At 47.3% G+C, this 21,247-nt stretch overlaps 1 protein-coding gene across 2 annotated transcripts in view; it reads right to left on the bottom strand.

Moving 5' to 3' along the window:
• SMC4 (structural maintenance of chromosomes 4) overlaps positions 1 to 21,247 on the bottom strand; it is a 226,601-nt gene that overhangs the window by 47,538 nt on the left and 157,816 nt on the right. For both annotated transcript variants that reach the window (XM_063916157.1, XM_063916156.1), the window contains exon 19: positions 10,741 to 10,885. In XM_063916157.1, the coding sequence (XP_063772227.1) occupies positions 10,741 to 10,885 (145 nt within the window). The remainder of the gene's footprint in view (positions 1 to 10,740; positions 10,886 to 21,247) is intronic.

Below are 21,247 nucleotides of genomic sequence, written 5' to 3'. Positions count from 1 at the left end.
CCAGTTCTTTTTGAAAGAAAATGGATAGGGCCGAGATCTGAACCTTTATGGACCCGAGGCCCATAGTCACACCTGACTGTAGGAAATGCAAAAAACGACCCAACTGGAAGTCCTCTGTAGGGGCCTTCCTGGCCTCACACCAAGCAACATATTTCCGCCATATGCTGTGATAATGCTTTGCTGTCACATCCTTCCTAGCTCTTATCAGCGTAGGAATTACTTCATCCGGTATACCCTTTTCCGCTAGGATCCGGCGTTCAACCGCCATGCCGTCAAACGCAGCCGCGGTAAGTCTTGGAACAGACAGGGCCCCTGCTGCAACAGGTCCTGTCTGAGAGGCAGAGGCCATGGGTCCTCTGTGACCATCTCTTGAAGTTCTGGGTACCAAGTCCTTCTTGGCCAATCCGGAACAATGAGTATCGTTCTCACTCATCTTTTTCTTACTATTCTCAGTACCTTGTGTATGAGAGGAAGAGGAGGAAACACATATACCGACTAGAACACCCACGGAGTAACCAGTGCGTCCACAGCTATCGCCTGAGGGTCCCTTGACCTGGCGCAATATATATATATATTTTTTAGCTTTTAGTTTAGGCGGGACGCCATCATGTCCACCTGTGGCCGTTCCCACCGATTTGCAATCTGCTCGAAGACTTCTTGATGAAGTCCCCACTCTCCCGGGTGGAGGTCGTGCCTGCTGAGGAAGTCTGCTTCCCAGTTGTCAACTCCCGGAATGAACACTGCTGACAGTGCTTGTACGTGATTCTCCGCCCAACGAAGAATACTTGTGGCTTCCGCCATCGCCACCCTGCTTCTTGTGCCGCCCTGTCGGTTTACATGGGCGACTGCCGTGATGTTGTCTGACTGAATCAGCACTGGTTGGTCTCGAAGCAGGGGCTCCGCTTGACTCAGGGCGTTGTATATGGCCCTTAATTCCAGTATGTTTATGTGCAGACAAGTTTCCTGACTTGACCACAGCCCCTGGAAGTTTCTTCCCTGAGTGACTGCCCCCCATCCGCGGAGGCTTGCATCCGTGGTCACCAGGACCCAGTCCTGTATGCCGAACCTGCGGCCCTCGAGAAGATGAGCACTCTGCAGCCACCACAGAAGAGACACCCTGGCCCTCGGGGACAGGGCGATCAGCCGATGCATCTGAAGATGCGATCCGGACCACTAGTCCAACAGATCCCACTGAAAAATCCTGGCATGGAACCTGCCGAAAGGAATGGCTTCGTATGACGCTACCATCTTTCCCAGGACTCGCGTGCTGCGACTTTGGAATATTCAGAATCCAGCCGTGCCGTAGCAACACTTCCTGAGAGTGCGCTACGCTGACCAACAACTGCTCTCTGGACCTCGCCTTTATGAGGAGATCGTCCAAGTACGGGATAACTGTAACTCCTTGCTTCCGGAGGAGTACCATCATCTCCGCCATTACCTTGGTAAAGACTCTCAGTGCCGTGGATAGACCAAACGGCAACGTCTGGAATTGGTAATGACAGTCCTGTACCACAAACCTGAGGTACTCCTGGTAAGGCGGATAAATGGGGACATGCAAGTACGCATCCTTGATGTCCAGATATACCATAAAATCCCCCTCTTCCAGGCTGGCAATGACCGCTCTGAGCGATTCCATTTTGAACTTGAACTTTTTCATGTAAATGTTCAAGGATTTTAAATTTAGAATGGGTCTTACCGAACCGTCCGGTTTCGGTACCACAAACAGTGTGGAATAGTAACCCCTACCCTGCTGAAGGGGGGGATACCATTATCATCACTTGCTGGAGGTACAGCTTGTGAATAGCCGTCAGGACTATCTCCCTCCCCGTGGGAGAAGCTGGCAAGGCGGATTTTAGGTAACGGTGAGGGGGCGTCACTTCGAATTCCAGCTTGTATCCCTGAGATACAATTTGTATAGCCCAAGGATCCACTTGTGAGCGAACCCACTGGTTGCAGAAAATTCGGAGACGCGCCCCCACCACTCCTGGCTCCGCCTGTGGAGCCCCAGCGTCATGCGGTGGACTTAGTGGAAGCAGGGGAGGACTTTTGTTCCTGAGAACTGGCTGCATGGTGCAGCTTCTTTCCTCTACCCCTGCCTCTGGCAAGAAAGGATGCACCTCTGACTCTCTTGCTTTTTTGAGAACGAAAGGACTGCATTTGGTAATACGGTGCTTTCTTAGGCTGTGAGGAAACCTGTGGCAAGACTTTCCAGCTGTTGCTGTGGATACGAGGTCCGAGAGACCGTCCCCAAACAATTCCTCACCCTTATAAGGCAAAACCTCCATGTGTTTTTTAGAGTCGGCATCCCCTGTCCATTGCCGAGTCCATAAGACCCTCCTGGCAGAAATGGACATTGCATTTATTCGAGAGCCCAGCAGGCAAATGTCCCTATGGGCATCCCGCATATATAAGACGACATCTTTAATATGGCTAAGTGTTAGCAATACGGTATCCCTGTCCAGGGTATCCAACCCCTCTGACAGAGTATCTGTCCATGCTGCAACAGCACTGCACATCCAAGCTGAAGCAATAGCCGGTCTCAGTAGAGTACCAGAGTGTGTATACACAGACTTCAAGATACCTTCCTGCTTCCTATCCGCAGGTTCCTTTAGGGCGGCCGTATCCTGAGACGGCAGGGCCACTCTTTTAGATAAGCGCGTCAGGGCCTTGTCAACCCTAGGGGAGGATTCCCAGTGTAACCTATCCGTTGGCGGGAAAGGGTACGCCATTAGTATTCTCTTGGGAATCACCACTTTCTTATCAGGGGAAGACCACGCTTCTTCACATAACTCATTTAATTCATGTGACGGGGGAACAGTCACTGGCTGCTTTTTCTCCCCAAACATATTTACCCTCTTGTCAGGGACAGGATCAGCCTCTGAAATGTGTAATACATTTTTCATTGCAATAATCATGTATCGGATGGCCTTAGTCATTTTGGGCTGTAATAGTGCCTCATCCTCGTCGACGCTGGAGTCGGACTCCGTGTCGACATCTGTGTCAACCAACTGAGATAGTGGGCGTTTTTGAGACGCTGACGGCCTCTGAGGCGCCTGGGCAGGCCCGGGTTGAGAGCCCGGCTGTCCCCCGGCAGCAACATAATCAAATCTCTTATGTAATGAGTTTACATTGTCATTTAAGACCTTCCACATATCCATCCAATCAGGTGTCGGCACCGACGGGGCGACACCACATTTATCTGCACTTGCTCCGCCTCCACGTAACCCTCCTCATCAAACATGTCGACACAGCCGTACCGACACACAGCACACACACAGGGAATGCTCTGACTGAGGACAGGACCCCACAAGGTCTATGGGGAGACAGAGAAAGAGTATGCCAGCACACACCACAGCGCTATATACACAGGGATACACACTACAGGTTGAGTATCCCATATCCAAATATTCCGAAATACGGAATATTCCGAAATACGGACTTTTTTGAGTGAGAGTGAGATAGTGAAACCTTTGTTTTTTGATGTCTCAATGTACACAAACTTTGTTTAATACACAAAGTTATTAATAATATTGTATTAAATGACCTTCAGGCTGTGTATATAAGGTGTTTATGAAACATAAATGAAATGTGTGAATGTAGACACACTTTGTTTAATGCACAAAGTTATAAAAAATATTGGCTAAAATTACCTTCAGGCTGTGTGTATAAGGTGTATATGAAACATAAATGCATTCTGTGCTTAGATTTAGGTCCCATCATCATAAGATCTCATTATGGTATGCAATTATTCCAAAATACGGAAAAATCCGATATCCAAAATACCTCCGGTCCCAAGCATTTTGGATAAGGGATACTCAACCTGTACCAGAAGTGAATTTTTCCTAATAGCTGCTGTTTCAATACACCTTTTGCCAAAATTATGTGCCCCCCCTCTCTTTTTACCCTCTTAGTGCCAGGAGACTGCAGGGGAGAGCCTTGGGAACGTCCTTCCAGCGGAGCTGTGAAGAGAAATGGCGCTGGTGTGCTGAGGAAGAAGGCCCCGCCCCCTCAGCGGCGGGCTTCTGTCCCGCTGTTTCTGACTAAAAAATGGCGGGGGTTTTACACATATACAGCCACAGACTGTATTATGTGTCTTTTTTATGCCAAAGGTATTCTTATTGCTGCCCAGGGGACTCCGTAAGGACCATGGGGAATAGACGGGCTCCGCAGGAGACATGGGCACCTCAAGAAAGAATTTAGGTTCTGGTGTGCACTGGCTCCTCCCTCTATGTCCCTCCTCCAGACCTCAGTTAGAGAAACTGTGACCGGAAGAGCTGACAGTACAAGGAAAGGATTTTGGAAATCCAGGGCAAGACTCATACCAGCCACACCAATCACACCGTATAACTTCTGATAAACTTACCCAGTTAACAGTATGAACAACAACAGAGCATCAGATCAACCCTGATGTAACTATAACATAACCCTTATTTAAGCAATAACTATATACAAGCATTGCAGAAGAAGTCCGCACTTGGGACGGGCGCCCAGCATCCACTACGGACTACGAGAAATAGATTTACCGGTAAGTAAAATCTTATTTTCTCTAACGTCCTAGTGGATGCTGGGGACTCCGTAAGGACCATGGGCATTATACCAAAGCTCCCAAACGGGCGGGAGAGTGCGGATGACTCTGCAGCACCGATTGAGCAAACACAAGGTCCTCCTCAGCCAGGGTATCAAACTTGTAGAACCTTGCAAAGGTGTTTGAACCTGACCAAGTAGCCGCTCGGCAAAGTTGTAATGCCGAGACCCCCCGGGCAGCCGCCCAAGAAGAGCCCACCTTCCTTGTGGAATGGGCCTTAACTGATTTAGGCAGCGGCAATCCAGCCGGAGATGAGCAGAATGAGCCTGCTGAATCGTGTTACAGATCCAGCGAGCAATAGCCTGCTTTGAAGCAGGCGCCCCAAGCTTGTTGGAAGCATACAGGATAAACAAAGATTCTGTTTTCCTGACCCTAGCCGTTCTGGCTACATAAACCTTCAAAGCCCTGACCACATCCAGTAACTCGGAATCCTCCAAGTCAGTAGTAGCCACAGGCACCAAAATAGGTTGGTTCATATGAAAGGATGAAACCACTTTCGGCAGAAATTGTGGGTGGGTCCGCAATTCTGCTCTATCCGCATAGAAAACCAGATAAGGGCTTTTATGTGACAAAGCCGCCAATTCTGACACCCGCCTAGCCGAAGCCAAGGCTAGTAGCATGACCACCTTCCACGTGAGATATTTCAATTCCACAGACTTGAGTGGTTCAAACCAGTGTGATTTCAGGAAACTCAACACCACGTTAAGATCCCAAGGTGCCACTGGAGGCACAAAAGGGGGCTGAATATGCAGCACTCCCTTTACAAACGTCTGAACTTCAGGCAGAGAAGCCAGTTCTTTTTGAAAGAAAATGGATAGGGACGAAATCTGGACCTTAATGGAACCCAACTTTAGGCCCAGTCACTCCCGACTGTAGGAAGTGAAGGAAACGGCCCAGCTGGAATTCCTCCGTAGGGGCATTCCTGGCCTCACACCAAGCAACATATTTTCGCCATATACGGTGATAATGTTTAGCCGTCACGTCCTTCCTAGCCTTTATCAGCGTAGGAATTACCTCATCCGGAATGCCTTTTCCTGCTAGGATCCGGCGTTCAACCGCCATGCCGTCAAACGCAGCTGTGGTAAGTCTTGGAACAGACAGGGCCCCTGTTGCAACAAGTCCTGTCTTAGAGGCAGAGGCCACGGGTCCTCTGTGAGCATTTCTTGCAGATCTGGATACCAAGTCCTTCTTGGCCAATCCGGAACAATGAGTATTGTTCTCACTCCTCTTTTTCTTATGATTCTCAGCACCTTGGGTATGAGAGGAAGAGGAGGAAATACATAGACCGACTGGAACACCCACGGCGTCACCAGTGCGTCCACAGCTATCGCCTGAGGGTCTCTTGACCTGGCGCAATACTTCTGTAGCTTCTTGTTGAGACGGGATGCCATCATGTCCACCTGTGGCAGTTCCCACCGACTTGCAACCTGCGTGAAGACTTCTTGATGATGAAGTCCCCATTCTCACGGGTGGAGGTCGTGCCTGCTGAGGAAGTCTGCTTCCCAGTTGTCCACTCCCGGAATGAATACTGCTGACAGTGCGCTTACGTGATTCTCCGCCCAGCGAAGAATTCTGGTGGCTTCTACCATCGCCACCCTGCTCCTTGTGCCGCCTTGGCGGTTTACATGAGCCACTGCGGTGATGTTGTCTGACTGAATCAGAACTGGTTGGTCGCGAAGTAGGGACTCCGCTTGGCGTAGGGCGTTGTATATGGCCCTTAGTTCCAGGATGTTGATGTGGAGGCAAGTCTCCTGACTTGACCACAGACCTTGGAAATTTCTTCCCTGTGTGACTGCCCCCCACCCTCGGAGGCTTGCATCCGTGGTCACCAGGACCCAGTCCTGAATGCCGAATCTGCGGCCCTCGAGGAAGTGAGCACTCTGCAGCCACCACAGGAGAGACACCCTGGCCCTGGGGGATAGGGTGATTAACCGATGCATCTGAAGATGTGATCCGGACCATTTGTCCTGTAGATCCCATTGAAAGGTCCTCGCATGGAACCTGCCGAATGGAATGGCCTCGTATGATGCCACCATCTTTCCCAGGACTCGCGTGCAGTGTTGCACCGACACCTGTTTTGGTTTCAATAGGTTTCTGACCAGTGTCATGAGTACCTGAGCCTTCTCCATCGGGAGATAAACCCTCTTCTGGTCTGTGTCCAGAATCATGCCCAGGAAAGGCAGACGAGTCATAGGAATTAACTGCGACTTTGGAATATTTAGAATCCAGCCGTGTTGTTGTAACACTTCCAGAGAGCGTGCTACGCTGATCAGCAACTGCTCTCTTGACCTCGCCTTTATGAGTAGATCGTCCAAGTATGGGATAATTGTGACCCCTTGCTTCCGCAGGAGTACCATAATCTCCACCATTACCTTGGTAAATATTCTCGGTGCCGTGGAGAGACCAAACGGCAATGTCTGAAATTGGTAATGACAATCCTGTACCACAAATCTGAGGTACGCCTGATGAGGTGGATAAATGGGGACATGAAGGTATGCATCCTTTATGTCCAGAGACACCATAAAATCCCCCCCTTCCAGGCTTGCGATGACCGCTCTGAGCGATTCCATCTTGAACTTGAACCTTTTCAGGTATATGTTCAGGGAATTTAAATTCAATATGGGTCTGACCGAACCGTCCGGTTTCGGTACCACAAACATGGTCGAATAACCACCCTTTCCTTGTTGAAGGAGGGGAACCTTGACCACCACCTGTTGAAGATACAATTTGTGAATTGCAGTTAACACTATTTCCCTCTTTAAGGGGGAAGCGGGCAGGGCCGATTTGAGGTATCGGTGAGGGGGCATCTCTTCGAATTCCAGCTTGTATCCCTGAGACACAATCTCTATTGCCCAGGGATCCAACTGGGAGTGAACCCACTTGTGCCTGAAATTCGGAGACGCGCCCCCACTGGGCCTGGCTCCGCCTGTGGAGCCCCAGCGTCATGCGGTGGATTTAGTGGAAGCCGGAGAGGACTTCTGTTCCTGGGAACTAGCTGTGTTGTGCAGCTTCCTTCCTCTGCCCCTGGCAAGAAAGGACGCACCTCGGACTTTCTTGCCTTTTTGTGATCGAAAGGACTGCATTTGGTAATACGGTGCTCTCTTAGGTTGTGAGGAAACATATGGCAAAAAATCTGACTTTCCAGCAGTAGCTGTGGAGACCAGGTCCGAGAGACCCTCCCCAAACAATTCCTCACCCTTGTAAGGTAAAACCACCATGTGCCTTTTTGAGTCGGCATCACCTGTCCATTGCCGAGTCCACAGGACCCTTCTGGCAGAAATCGACATAGCATTTATTCTACAGCCCAGTAGGCTAATGTCTCTTTGAGCATCTCTCATATATAGGACAGCGTCTTTTATATGCCCCAGGGTCATTAATATAGTATCCTTGTCTAAGGTATCCAGTTCCTCAGATAAGGTATTCGTCCATGCTGCTACAGCACTACACACCCAGGCCGACGCAATTGCCAGCCTTAGTAAGGTACCCTCTTGCTTTCTATCCGCAGCATCTTTTAGGGTGGCCGTATCCTGTGACGGCAGGGCTACCCTCTTGGATAAGAGTGTTAAAGCTTTGTCCACCCTAGGGGAGGATTCCCAGCGTAACCTGTCCGTTGGCGGGAAAGGATACGCCATAAGCATCCGTTTGGAAATCTGCAGTTTTTTATCTGGAGATTCTCAAGCCTTTTCACATAACTCATTTAGCTCATGTGAAGGGGGAAAGGTCACCACCTGCCTTTTTTCCCCATACATATGAACCCTCTTGTCTGGGACTGGGGTTTCCTCTGTGATGTGCAACACATCCTTAATTGCTATAATCATATAACGGATGGATTTAGCCAATTTAGGCTGTAACTTTGCATCATCGTAATCGACACTGGAGTCAGAATCCATGTCGGTATCTGTGTAAACAATTTGGGATAGTGGGCGCTTCTGAGACCCTGACGGCCTCTGCGACATAGGATCAGGCACGGGCTGAGACCCTGACTGTCCTAAGGTTTCAGCTTTATCCAACCTTTTATGCAAGGAATTAACATTATCATTTAAAACCTTCCACATATCCATCCAATCAGGTGTCGGCGCTGTCGGCGGAGACACCACATTCATTTGCTCCCGCTCTGTTTCCACAAAGCCTTCCTCGTCAAACATGTCGACACAAGCGTACCGACACAGCACACACACAGGGAATGCTCTTTTTGAAGACCGTTCCCCCACAAGGCCCTTTGGAGAGACAGAGAGAGAGTATGCCAGCACACACCCCAGCGCTATATAACCCAGGAATAACACAGTAACAATGTTAACCCAGTAGCCGCTGTTATATTGATTTTTGCGCCAAATTATGTGCCCCCCCCTCTCTTTTTACCCTCTTCTACCATGAATCTGCAGGGGAGAGCCTGGGGAGCTTCCTCTCAGCGGAGCTGTGGAGAAAAAATGGCGCTGGTGAGTGCTGAGGAAGAAGCCCCGCCCCCTCAGCGGCGGGCTTCTGTCCCGCTTTAATATACAATTTTTGGCAGGGGCTCATATATATATATATATACAGTGCCCAACTGTATATATGCAAACTTTTGCCAAAGAGGTCCTAAATTGCTGCCCAGGGCGCGCCCCCCTGCGCCCTACAGTGACCGGAGTATGTGTGGGAGCAATGGCGCACAGCTGCAGTGCTGTGTGCTACCTCAGTGAAGACTGGAGTCTTCTGCTGCCGATTTCGAAGTCTTCTTGCTTCTTTCACCCGGTTTCTGTCTTCCGGCTCTGCGAGGGGGACGGCGGCGCAGCTCTGGGATCGGACGACGAGGGTGAGATCCTGTGTACGATCCCTCTGGAGCTAATGGTGTCCAGTAGCCTAAGAAGCAGGACCTATCTGCAGAGAGTAGGGCTGCTTCTCTCCCCTCAGTCCCACGATGCAGGGAGTCTGTTGCCTGCAGAGCTCCCTGAAAATAAAAAAAAACCTAACAAAATACTTTCTTACAGCAAGCTTAGGAGAGCTCACTTAACAGCACCCAGCTCGTCCGGGCACAGATTCAAACTGAGGTCTGGAGGAGGGACATAGAGGGAGGAGCCAGAGCACACCAGAACCTAAATTCTTTCTTGAGGTGCCCATGTCTCCTGCGGAGCCCGTCTATTCCCCATGGTTCTTACGGAGTGCCCAGCATCCACTAGGACGTTAGAGAAAACTGAATTAGCAAAACTTCCACAAGAAATATTTTCTGATTCCTGGTGTTAACAGAAAGCCCAGAAAAATCATTTGAACCAGAGTGGCCATCTGTGTTTTGTTTCACAATATAGGGGGTAATTCCAAGTTGATCGCAGCAGGAATTTTGTTAGCAGTTGGGCAAAACCATGTGCACTGCAGGGGAGGCAGATTTAACATGTGCAGAGAGAGTTAGATTTGGGTGGGGTGTGTTCAATCTGCAAACTAAACTGCAGTGTAAAAATAATGCAGCCAGTATTTATCCTGCACAGAAACAAAATAACCCACCCAAATCTTACTCTCTCTGCACATGTTATATCTGCCCCCCCTGCAGTGCACATGGTTTTGCCCAACTGCTAACAAAATACCTGCTGCGATCAACTTGGAATTACCCCCATAATCAAACACACCCAGAAGTTGGCAGATGTGGCTCTGAATGTGCCTTGATGAGTATGTTGCCTAAATAGGGAATGAAAGGGACACCCTAGGTTCTCCAGAGCAGCCATAAATGTTGTGAACACTTGAGGAACAATGAAGAGACAAAACAGAAGAGCCTGGAATTGGACATTTCTGACTGCAAACCTGAGAAGTACATGATGAGTTTTTCAGATTGGGACATGACATGGGTGACTGACACCTAAAGATGCAGAATGTCACCTTGTTCAATGGACGTTAAGCCCAATCGTATGGACTTCATTTTTAACTTCATAACAAGTTATTGGTCACCAATTTTAGGCACATGATTGTCCAGAAAGAGATCTGGTATCAGAAGAGGTTTAGAGTAGAACCCCAAAAGCTGCTTCTATTCTGGAACCTTCAACAGTAGAGACCCATTCCAGAGGCAGTCGAATGAGAGTGGTGTGCAGCAGTAGACAGAACAGATAAAATTTGCCAGACCATTGGAAGAAAACTAATATACTTATAAAATCTGTAAATTAAAGGGTAAACAAGTAAAGTGTGAAATATGGTACCTCTGCTTCTTTGCATTCAGTCATTACTGCAGTTGCTTTTTCCTCTAGATTTTTTAATTGTTCTGTCAAGTCTTCTATAGTTTTGTCATTGTCAACAATTTCTTTTTCTGTGCGGGTAACAGACTCCTCTGCTTTCTTGAGGTTTCTTGGAAGAGAAAATAAATGTAAATAGATTTTTTGAATGTGTTCCTCAAAAAGGTTTGAAATGTAATAAACCTATGCTAATTCTCTGAAAGGACGCAACAAAACTTGCCTTTTAACTATAACATTTTCAGTGAATCTTTAGATAAGATACAATTAGTTTCATGATGTCAATTTATAAAAAACAGTATTTTACCGTGTGCCACAGGCTGACAAAAATAGTTACTGTTGTTACACTATCCTGTTATCCTCTAAGCTGAGAAATCTGGAAATAACAGGTTCTAAATGCAGCCATTGAGGGTCAAGATCTCATTATATTAACACCTTAATTATTTTTTTCAATAGCACAAGTTTGAATGGGATACTGGCTGCTAGTTGATTTCAATAAAAAAAAATGTTAAGTTCTATTAAATGAGAAAACCATATCCAGAAATCATGAGAAGCAAAACTGGTTCAGTGCAAATTTCAAACAACATGGAGAAAGAAATATAGGTCAGTGGAAAAACAAACATTATCCCGTTTTGGCCAAGGTGGGTAGTTTTCTACCCATTTTTCAAGATTTCTTGCGGGACGGCTTATTTTGACCAAATTAAGAAAAATCTGGTGGAATTTTCTCTCTCGATATAATAAAAAAAGTGCTGGGTAGAAAACAACCCACCCAGGCCAAAATGGGTTAAAAATTATACGCACCAGACACAAGGAAAAAAGGGGGAACTAATCTATGAATGTAAGGGAAAAAAGTAAGTAAAAACAAACAAACAAACAAACAAACGTGTGTGGGGGGGTATTTTTAACTTCTGTTAAACTATGGGGGGAGCATTAGAGAAGGGATTTAAAGCAAGAAAAAAAATTCTTGCAGTCTCATTGGGGACACATACTAAATTAATCACTAAGAGGTTGAGTGCGCCGAAACAGAAACTCTGATCGGGTGTATGGGCCATTCCACTGTCATGTGCGGTACATTTGCACAAGTTTTAACATATCAATTTTGTTAAAACTTAACAAGAAATTTTATAAAAAAAAAATAAGATTTTACTCACCGGTAAATCTATTTCTCGTAGTCCGTAGTGGATGCTGGGAACTCCGTAAGGACCATGGGGAACAGCGGCTCCGCAGGAGACTGGGCACAACTAAAAGAAAGCTTTTAGACTACCTGGTGTGCACTGGCTCCTCCCACTATGACCCTCCTCCAAGCCTCAGTTAGGATACTGTGCCCGGACGAGCTGACACAATAAGGAAGGATTTTGAATCCCGGGTAAGACTCATACCAGCCACACCAATCACACCGTATAACTTGTGATACTATACCCAGTTAACAGTATGAAATATAACTGAGCCTCTCAACAGATGGCTCAACAATAACCCTTAGTTAGGCAATAACTACATACAAGTATTGCAGACAATCCGCACTTGGGATGGGCGCCCAGCATCCACTACGGACTACGAGAAATAGATTTACCGGTGAGTAAAATCTTATTTTCTCTGACGTCCTAGTGGATGCTGGGAACTCCGTAAGGACCATGGGGATTATACCAAAGCTCCCAAACGGGCGGGAGAGTGCGGATGACTCTGCAGCACCGAATGAGAGAACTCAAGGTCCTCCTCAGCCAGGGTATCAAATTTGTAGAATTTTGCAAACGTGTTTGCCCCTGACCAAGTTGCAGCTCGGCAAAGTTGTAAAGCCGAGACCCCTCGGGCAGCCGCCCAAGATGAGCCCACTTTCCTCGTGGAATGGGCTTTTACTGATTTAGGATGCGGCAATCCAGCCGCAGAATGCTCCAGCTGAATTGTGCTACAAATTCAGCGAGCAATAGTCCGCTTAGAAGCAGGAGCACCTATTTTGTTGGGTGCCTACAGGATAAAAAGCGAGTCAATTTTCCTGACTCCAGCCGTCCTGGAAATATAAATTTTTAAGGCCCTGACTACATCCAGTAACTTGGAATCTTCCAAGTCCCTAGTAGCCGCAGGCACTACAATAGGTTGGTACAAGTGAAAAGCTGATACCACCTTAGGGAGAAACTGGGGACGAGTCCTCAATTCTGCCCTATCCATATGGAAAATCAGATAAGGGCTTTTACATGACAAAGCCGCCAATTCTGACACACGCCTGGCCGAAGCCAAGGCCAATAACATGACCACTTTCCGCGTGAGATATTTCAAATCCACAGTTTTAAGTGGCTCAAACCAATGTGATTTTAGGAAACTCAACACCACGTTGAGATCCCAAGGTGCCACAGGAGGCACAAAAGGGGGCTGAATATGTAGCACTCCCTTTACAAATGTCTGAACTCCAGGCAGTGAAGCCAGTTCTTTCTGGAAGAAAATCGACAGCCGAAATCTGGACCTTAATGGAACCCAAGTTTAGGCCCATAGTCACTCCTGACTGTAGGAAGTGCAGAAAACGACCCAGTTGAAATTCCTCTGTTGGGGCCTTCCTGGCCTCACACCACGCAACATATTTTCGCCAAATACGGTGATAATGGTTTTCGGTTACTTCTTTCCTGGCTTTTATCAGCGTAGGAAAGACTTCCTCCGGAATGCCCTTTTCCTTTAGGATCTGGAAGTCAACCGCCATGCCGTCAAACGCAGCCGCGGTAAGTCTTGGAACAGACAGGGACCCTGCTGTAGCAGATCCTGTCTGAGCGGTAGAGGCCATGGGTCCTCTGATATCATTTCTTGAAGTTCTGGGTACCAAGCTCTTCTTGGCCCATCCGGAACCACGAGTAGTTCTTACTCCTCGTCTTCTTATTATTCTCAGTACCTTTGGTATGAGAGGCAGAGGAGGGAATACATAAACCGACTGGTACACCCACGGTGTCACTAGAGCGTCCACAGCTATCGCCTGAGGGTCCCTTGACCTGGCGCAATATCTAGTTTTTTGTTTAGGCGGGACGCCATCATGTCCACCTGTGGCCTTTCCCAACAGTTGGAAGACTTCTGGATGAAGTCCCCACTCTCCCGGGTGTAGGTCGTGTCTGCTGAGGAAGTCTGCTTCCCAGTTGACCACTCCCGGAATGAACACTGCTGACAGTGCTAAGACGTGATTTTCCGCCCATCGGAGAATCCTTGTGGCTTCTGCCATCGCCATCCTGCTTCTTGTGCCGCCCTGTCGGTTTACATGGGCGACTGCCGTGATGTTGTCTGATTGGATCAGTACCGGCTGGTTTTGAAACAGAGGCCTTGCCAGACTTAGGGCATTGTAAATGGCCCTCAGTTCCAGAATATTTTTGTGTAGGGACGACTCCTGACTTGACCAAAGCCTTGGAAATTTCTTCCCTGTGTGACTGCCCCCCAGCCTCGAAGGCTGGCATCCGTGGTTACCAGGACCCAGTCCTTTATGCCGAATCTGCGGCCCTCTTGAAGATGAGCACTCTGCAGCCACCACAGTAGAGATACCCTGGTCCTTGGAGACAGGGTTATCAGCCGATGCATCTGAAGATGCGATCCCGACCACTTGTCCAAGAGGTCCCACTGAAAGGCTCTTGCATGGAACCTGCCTAATGGAATTCTGCTTCGTAAGAAGCTATCATTTTTCCCAGGACTCGTGTGCAGTGATGCACCGATACCTGTTTTGGTTTCAGGAGGTCTCTGACTAGAGATAACAGCTCCTTGGCTTTCTCCTGCGGGAGAAATACTTTTTTCTGTTCTGTGTCCAGAACCATCCCCAGGAACAGTAGGCGTGTAGTAGGAACCAGCTGTGACTTTGGAATGTATAGAATCCATCCGTGCTGTTGTAGCACTTCCCGAGATAGTGCTACTCCGACCAACAACTGCTCCTTGGACCTCGCCTTTATAAGGAGATCGTCCAAGTACAGGATAATTAAAACTCCCTTTTTTCGAAGGAGTATCATCATTTCTGCCATTACCTTGGTAAAGACCCTCGGTGCCGTGGACAGTCAAAACGGCAGTGTTTGGAATTGGTAATGGCAATCCTGTACCACAAATCTGAGGTACTCCTGGTGAGGATGGTAAATGGGGACATGTAGGTAAGCATCCTTGATGTCCAGGGATACCATGTAATCCCCCTCCTCCAGGCTTGCAATAACCGCCCTGAGCGATTCCATCTTGAACTTGAATTTTTTTATGTATGTGTTAAAGGAATTTAAATTTAACATGGGTCTCACCGAACCGTCCGGTTTCGGTACCACAAACAGTGTGGAATAGTAACCCCGTCCTTGTTGAAGTAGGGGCACCTTGATTATCACCTGCTGGGAATACCGCTTGTGAATTGCCTCTAGCACAGCCTCCCTGCCTGAGGGAGTTGTCGGCAAGGCAGATTTGAGGAAACGGCGGGGGGGAGGGGAGACACCTCGAATTCCAGCTTGTACCCCTGAGATACTACTTGAAGGATCCAGGGATCCACCTGGGAAGAATTTTGATTCTGGGAACTGGCTGACTGGTGCAGCTTTTTCCCTCTTCCCTCGTCTCTGTGCAGAAAGGAAGCGCCTTTGACCCGCTTGCTTTTCTGAAGCCGAAAGGACTGTACCTGATAATACAGTGCTTTCTTAGGCTGTGAGGAAACCTGAGGTAAAAAATTTTCTTCCCAGCTGTTGCTGTGGATACGAGGTCCCAGAGACCATCCCCAAACAATTCCTCACCCTTATAAGGCTCTATGTGCCTTTTAAAGTCAGCATCACCTGTCCAGTGTCGGGTCTCTAATACCCTCCTGACAGAATGGACATTGCATTAATTCTGGATGCCAGCCGGCAAAATATCCCTCTGTGCATCCCTCATATATAAGACGACGTCTTTAATATGCTCTTATGTTCGCAAAATAGTATCCCTGTTTGACAGGGTTACAGACCACGCTGCAGCAGCACTATCTGCAGGTCTCAGTCTAGTACCTGAGTGTGTAAATACAGACTTCAGGATAGCCTCCTGCTTTTTATCAGCCGGTACCTTCAAAGTGGCCGTATCCTAAGACGGCAGTGCCACCTTTTTTGAAAAACGTGTGAGCGCCTTATCCACCCTAGGGGATATCTCCCAGCGTAACTTATCCTCTGGCGGGAAAGGGTACGCCATCAGTAACTTTTTAGAAATTACCAGTTTCTTATGGAGGGAACCCACGCTTTTTCACACTTCATTCACTCATTTGATGGGGGAACAAAACACTGCCTGCTTTTTCTCCCCACACATTAACCCAAGTACCACTAAAAAAGGGTTTTATGTCAGAAATGTGTAACACATTTTTTATTGCCGGGATCATGTAGCGGATGTTCCTAGTGGATTGTGTATATGTCTCAACCTCGTCGACACTGGAGTCAGACTCCGTGTCGACATCTGTGTCTGTCATCTGAGGGAGCGGGCGTTTTGAGCCCCTGATGGCCTTTGAGACGCCTGGGCAGGCGCGGCTGAGAAGCCGGCTGTCCCACAGCTGTTACGTCATCCAGCCTTTTATGTAAGGAGTTGACACTGTCGGTTTATACCTTCCACCTATCCATCCACTCTGGTGTCGGCCCCACAGGGGGCGACATCACATTTATCGGCATCTGCTCTGCCACCACATAAGCCTCCTCATCAAACGTGTCGACACAGCCGTACCGACACACCGCACACACACAGGGAATGCTCTGACTGAGGACAGGACCCCACACAGCCCTTTGGGGAGACAGAGAGGGAGTATGCCAGCACAAACCAGAGCGCTATATAATTTAGGGATTAACACTATATTGAGTGAATTTTTCCCAATAGCTGCTTGTATATACAATATTGCGCCTAAATTTAGTGCCCCCCCCCCCTCTCTTTTTAACCCGTTGTGCAAACTACAGGGGAGAGCCTGGGGAGCTGTCTTCCAGCTGCACTGTGAAGAGAAAATGGCGCCAGTGTGCTGAGGGAGATAGCTCCGCCCCTTTTCCGTGGACTTTTCTCCCGCTTTTTTATGGATTCTGGCAGGGGTATTTATCACATATATAGCCTCTGGGGCTATATATTGTGATATATTTGCCAGCCAAGGTGTTTTTATTGCTGCTCAGGGCGCCCCCCCCCCCAGCGCCCTGCACCCTCAGTGACCGGAGTGTGAAGTGTGTATGAGGAGCAATGGCGCACAGCTGCAGTGCTGTGCGCTACCTTGGTGAAGACTGATGTCTTCTGCCGCCGATTTTCCGGACCTCTTCTTGCTTCTGGCTCTGTAAGGGGGACGGCGGCGCGGCTCCGGGAACGAACACCAAGGCCAGTTCCATGCGGTCGATCCCTCTGGAGCTATGGTGTCCAGTAGCCTAAGAAGCCCAAGCTAGCTGCAAGCAAGTAGGTTCGCTTCTTCTCCCCTTAGTCCCTCGATGCAGTGAGCCTGTTGCCAGCAGGTCTCACTGTAAAATAAAAAACCTAAAATAAACTTTCTTTCTAGGAGCTCAGGAGAGCCCCTAGTGTGCATCCAGCTCGGCCGGGCACAGAAATCTAACTGAGGCTTGGAGGAGGGTCATAGTGGGAGGAGCCAGTACACACCAGGTAGTCTAAAAGCTTTCTTTTAGTTGTGCCCAGTCTCCTGCGGAGCCGTTGTTCCCCATGGTCCTTACGGAGTTCCCAGCATCCACTAGGACGTCAGAGAAAAAAAAGATAGATGTTCTATCAAAGTCACTAACTGTGTGTGTGTGTGTGTGTGTGTGTGTGTGTGTGTGTGTGTGTGTGTATATATATATATATATATATATATATATATATATATATATTTTTTTTTAGGTAGAACATTCCCCCCCCCCAACTTTTTACCAAACTCAATATCACAAAATTGGCAAGTACGGGAAAAGTCAAGTCCACCACCATTTTGTAAAAGAAACCTACTTGATAATTCAGCTCAAATCTTTGTATTAAGAGTTTTTTTTTCCTTCATTAATTTATCAATGTTAGGACTTAAGGTTTTCCAGCAGAACATTGCCCAGAGCATCACACTGCCTCCGCCGGCTTGCCTTCTTCCTAAAGTACTCCCTAGAGCCATTTCTTCCCCAAGTAAACCACGCACACGTCCGTCCACATGATGTAAAATAAACAGTGATTCATCAGACCAGGACAACTTATTCCACGGTCTACTTCTGAAGCTCATGTACCCATTGTAGGCGGTTTCAGTATTTAACAGTGGTTAGCATGGGTACTCTGACCAGTCTGCGGCTACCAGCGCCATAAGGTGCATGCTGCGATGCACTGAGTGTTGACACCTTTCTATAAAGCACTTGATGCGAGTCAACCAAGGTCAGGTTGACTTTACCCTGACTTCATATATTATTTTAGCTAACATAGTAATAGTAGACAGTGCATTGTTGTTATACATGTTGAACACATGTATTCTGTATGCTGAAGACAAAAGAAAGAAAGAAGGTTGATGGCAGACTAATCAGTTTACAACTGCAGAAATTACTGGGGGTATAATATCAAAGTTAACCCCGGAGGCTGTGTCACTGCACTGGCTTTGAAGTCTGGCAGTATTGAAATACAGTCACTGTTCTGCGCATGCCAGAAATACCAGGAGTATAACCTAGTTAAAACCGACAGCTGTGCATTAGTACGGGCTTTTAATTTTGGCTACAGAGAAATAGCAATTGTTATATAATGCTAATCACAGAGAGGGTGCGCACATATAGATTATCTAGTTCATCCTCCCCGTAATGGTTGATGGAAGCTTACAATGTAATATTTACAGTTACTTATCAGTTCCTTGGATCACTTATAGTAGGTACTAACAACTGCATACCGCACAAGACCTGCTGTTTTGGAGATTCTCTGACCCACTTGTCTAGCCATTACAATTTGGCCCTTGTCAAAGTGGGTTTCCTGCAGCCAAGACATCAACTTCAAGAACTGACTGCTCACACACTCCCTAATATATCTCACAACTTGACCGGTACCATTGTTATGAAATCAATGTTATTCATGTCACCGGTCAGTGGTTTTCAGGTTATGAGTGAAGGGTGTATACATACAGGATGGCTATAATTACATGTTCCCTTTTCAGAGGTGTCTGCAGCTTGACCTAATAAACAATGTCACCAAATATGGTAGGTAGACTAATGAAGACATGGGAAGCAGGATTTTGCATAAAAATAAAAAAAGAATTTTTTTTTTTTTTTTTTAGCAAAAAGCAAACAAAAGTTGGCGATTCTTTGAGATGACTATACATACACAGCTAGTTACCAGCCCATCAAGTTGACGGAACATAACAGTAACATCAGCCTTGGCTGCTGTGCGCAGCACCCGAATGGAGCAACACTTGAATTGCTACATTGGGTCCCATCTGGCATTATTTTGACAGGTCTCATATGCACTAAACATTAATGCTGCTTAAGCAGCACTAACAAAAAAAAACAACCAATGTTGCATAAAAAGAGGATAGGAGTTCAGACTTTTCTCCAAGTGCTCCACAACAGATGCAGAGAAATAGGAGATAACCATTTACATGGCTCACCACTGACATGCCCTCCTCCATCCTGTGACAATATCAGTCCGGCACATGTGCAGAACTAATGTCCTCCCGCAAGTTCAATGGCGTGCTGTGATGTAGTCGTCTGTGACTGCTGACCTCATTTGACCATTTTGCGCTTCTGAAGCCCCATACACACTGGATGAGAAATTAAAAGATATCGCTCAGAAGGGCCATATACTATCTTCGAATCTAGTGTGTACACTCAGTATCGTTAACAATGTGTGCGCCAATGTATCGTTAACGACCCCCTCCCTTGTCTGAACAGTTCAGACGAGATAGGACATAGTTAACGAGAGCCATGCTGCAGCCTCCGCTCCTCCCCCCGGCATCGGCATGTGTGTATGCACTTGCCGATGCCAAAACCAAGCCGGGTCCCCTACGAAGCCAATATCACCGGGTACACACATCGGCTAGTGTGTACCCGGCTTTAATGTTGTGTGAACAGCATTATGGAGCGTTTGGGCCACTTCCAAAACTGAAGTTTCCTCTGAGCTCTATTCTGATGATCCTTGCACTGTGAATACAAAGATCAAGTTGGAGGGATAATGCCACTTTGGAAATTATAGCCATGTGGGGGTGGTCTATTGTCTCTGGGGGGTGGTGTACAGAATGATTCAATGCGGACCTTTGGAAACTGGGGAGGTTATGTCACTTGGGGATCTTTTTACCACTGGCCAAGTAGGGGGTAATGCATCAGGGGTCATCGCGCAAGAGTAGAAAATGCTAAAAGGCTTTGTTTCGCTTAACTAGAAAATGCTAAAATTGGCTTTCGCAAATTTCCCTACCCCCATCCCTTACCTGTCTGCAGGAGCAGCCTCTCCACAGAGCTTCTGCGTGCTGGGCTCAGGGCACCTACCTGAAATTTTTTTGAAATCATATTTATAGGGAGCATAGCTATGCCCCCCATAAAGTACCAGGCCCAGCTCTCTATGGTGCTGCATAAACATCAATAAAAGGTGAACACTGCTAAAGTTGTGAAATATATTACAGATGCCACATGGTATTAAAACATACAGCTAATCCTGCTCTTAAGTATTGTGACCCCTCCGCCACAGTGTTTCTTTCTCTCGTCCTATCTATTTATATCCTCTTGGTCCTTATTCCCTTCTAAAGTTTTAGGGTTTATATTTAAAAAATGTGCGTAATACAATTTCCATGCGCCTATGTACTCTGATGCTTGGGACTGGGATACCTCTGCTCATCTCATTTTGGTGCTTTTTTGATAAGTTTCTGCATACTTGTATGTGTATTTTTGTCTCTGCAATAAAAGCCAATGTTTAAAGTATAAAGTTATAGCTAATAAAGCAGGATACACAGCTGCTACACCAAAGTAAAGGCACTATTACTTAACACCCACTGAAACCTGGTGTGTAAAACTGTGACTAGCAATAAGATTGTACATGTAAAACATAAAAAGTAAAGTGTAGATTTGCCAATTTCTGCTGAGTCACTTTGGAACATTTGCACAACTGGTTGTTTCAGGTTGCATCACTCTCTGTATGGTAGGATAGATTTAAAGTGTACAGATGCGTCCTCATACATCCAGCCTCAATATGCCATGCAGTGTGAGATGCCTGGCATAAGCCGCCAGGTCCCGTGCAACTCTGCTAATGTCGGGCAGGAATTTTGTGCAGAAAAATAAGAATTTACTTACCGATAATTCTATTTCTCGGAGTCCGTAGTGGATGCTGGGGTTCCTGAAAGGACCATGGGGAATAGCGGCTCCGCAGGAGACAGGGCACAAAAGTAAAGCTTTTACAGGTCAGGTGGTGTGTACTGGCTCCTCCCCCTATGACCCTCCTCCAGACTCCAGTTAGGTACTGTGCCCGGACGAGCGTACACAATAAGGGAGGATTTTGAATCCCGGGTAAGACTCATACCAGCCACACCAATCACACCGTACAACTTGTGATCTAAACCCAGTTAACAGTATGATAACAGAGGAGCCTCTGAAAG

Source organism: Pseudophryne corroboree, chromosome 4 (genome assembly GCF_028390025.1).
Source record: "Pseudophryne corroboree isolate aPseCor3 chromosome 4, aPseCor3.hap2, whole genome shotgun sequence".
NCBI lineage: Eukaryota > Metazoa > Chordata > Amphibia > Anura > Myobatrachidae > Pseudophryne > Pseudophryne corroboree.
Note: the sequence above shows the minus strand (reverse complement) of the source record. Positions and strands in the feature narration are given on the sequence as shown.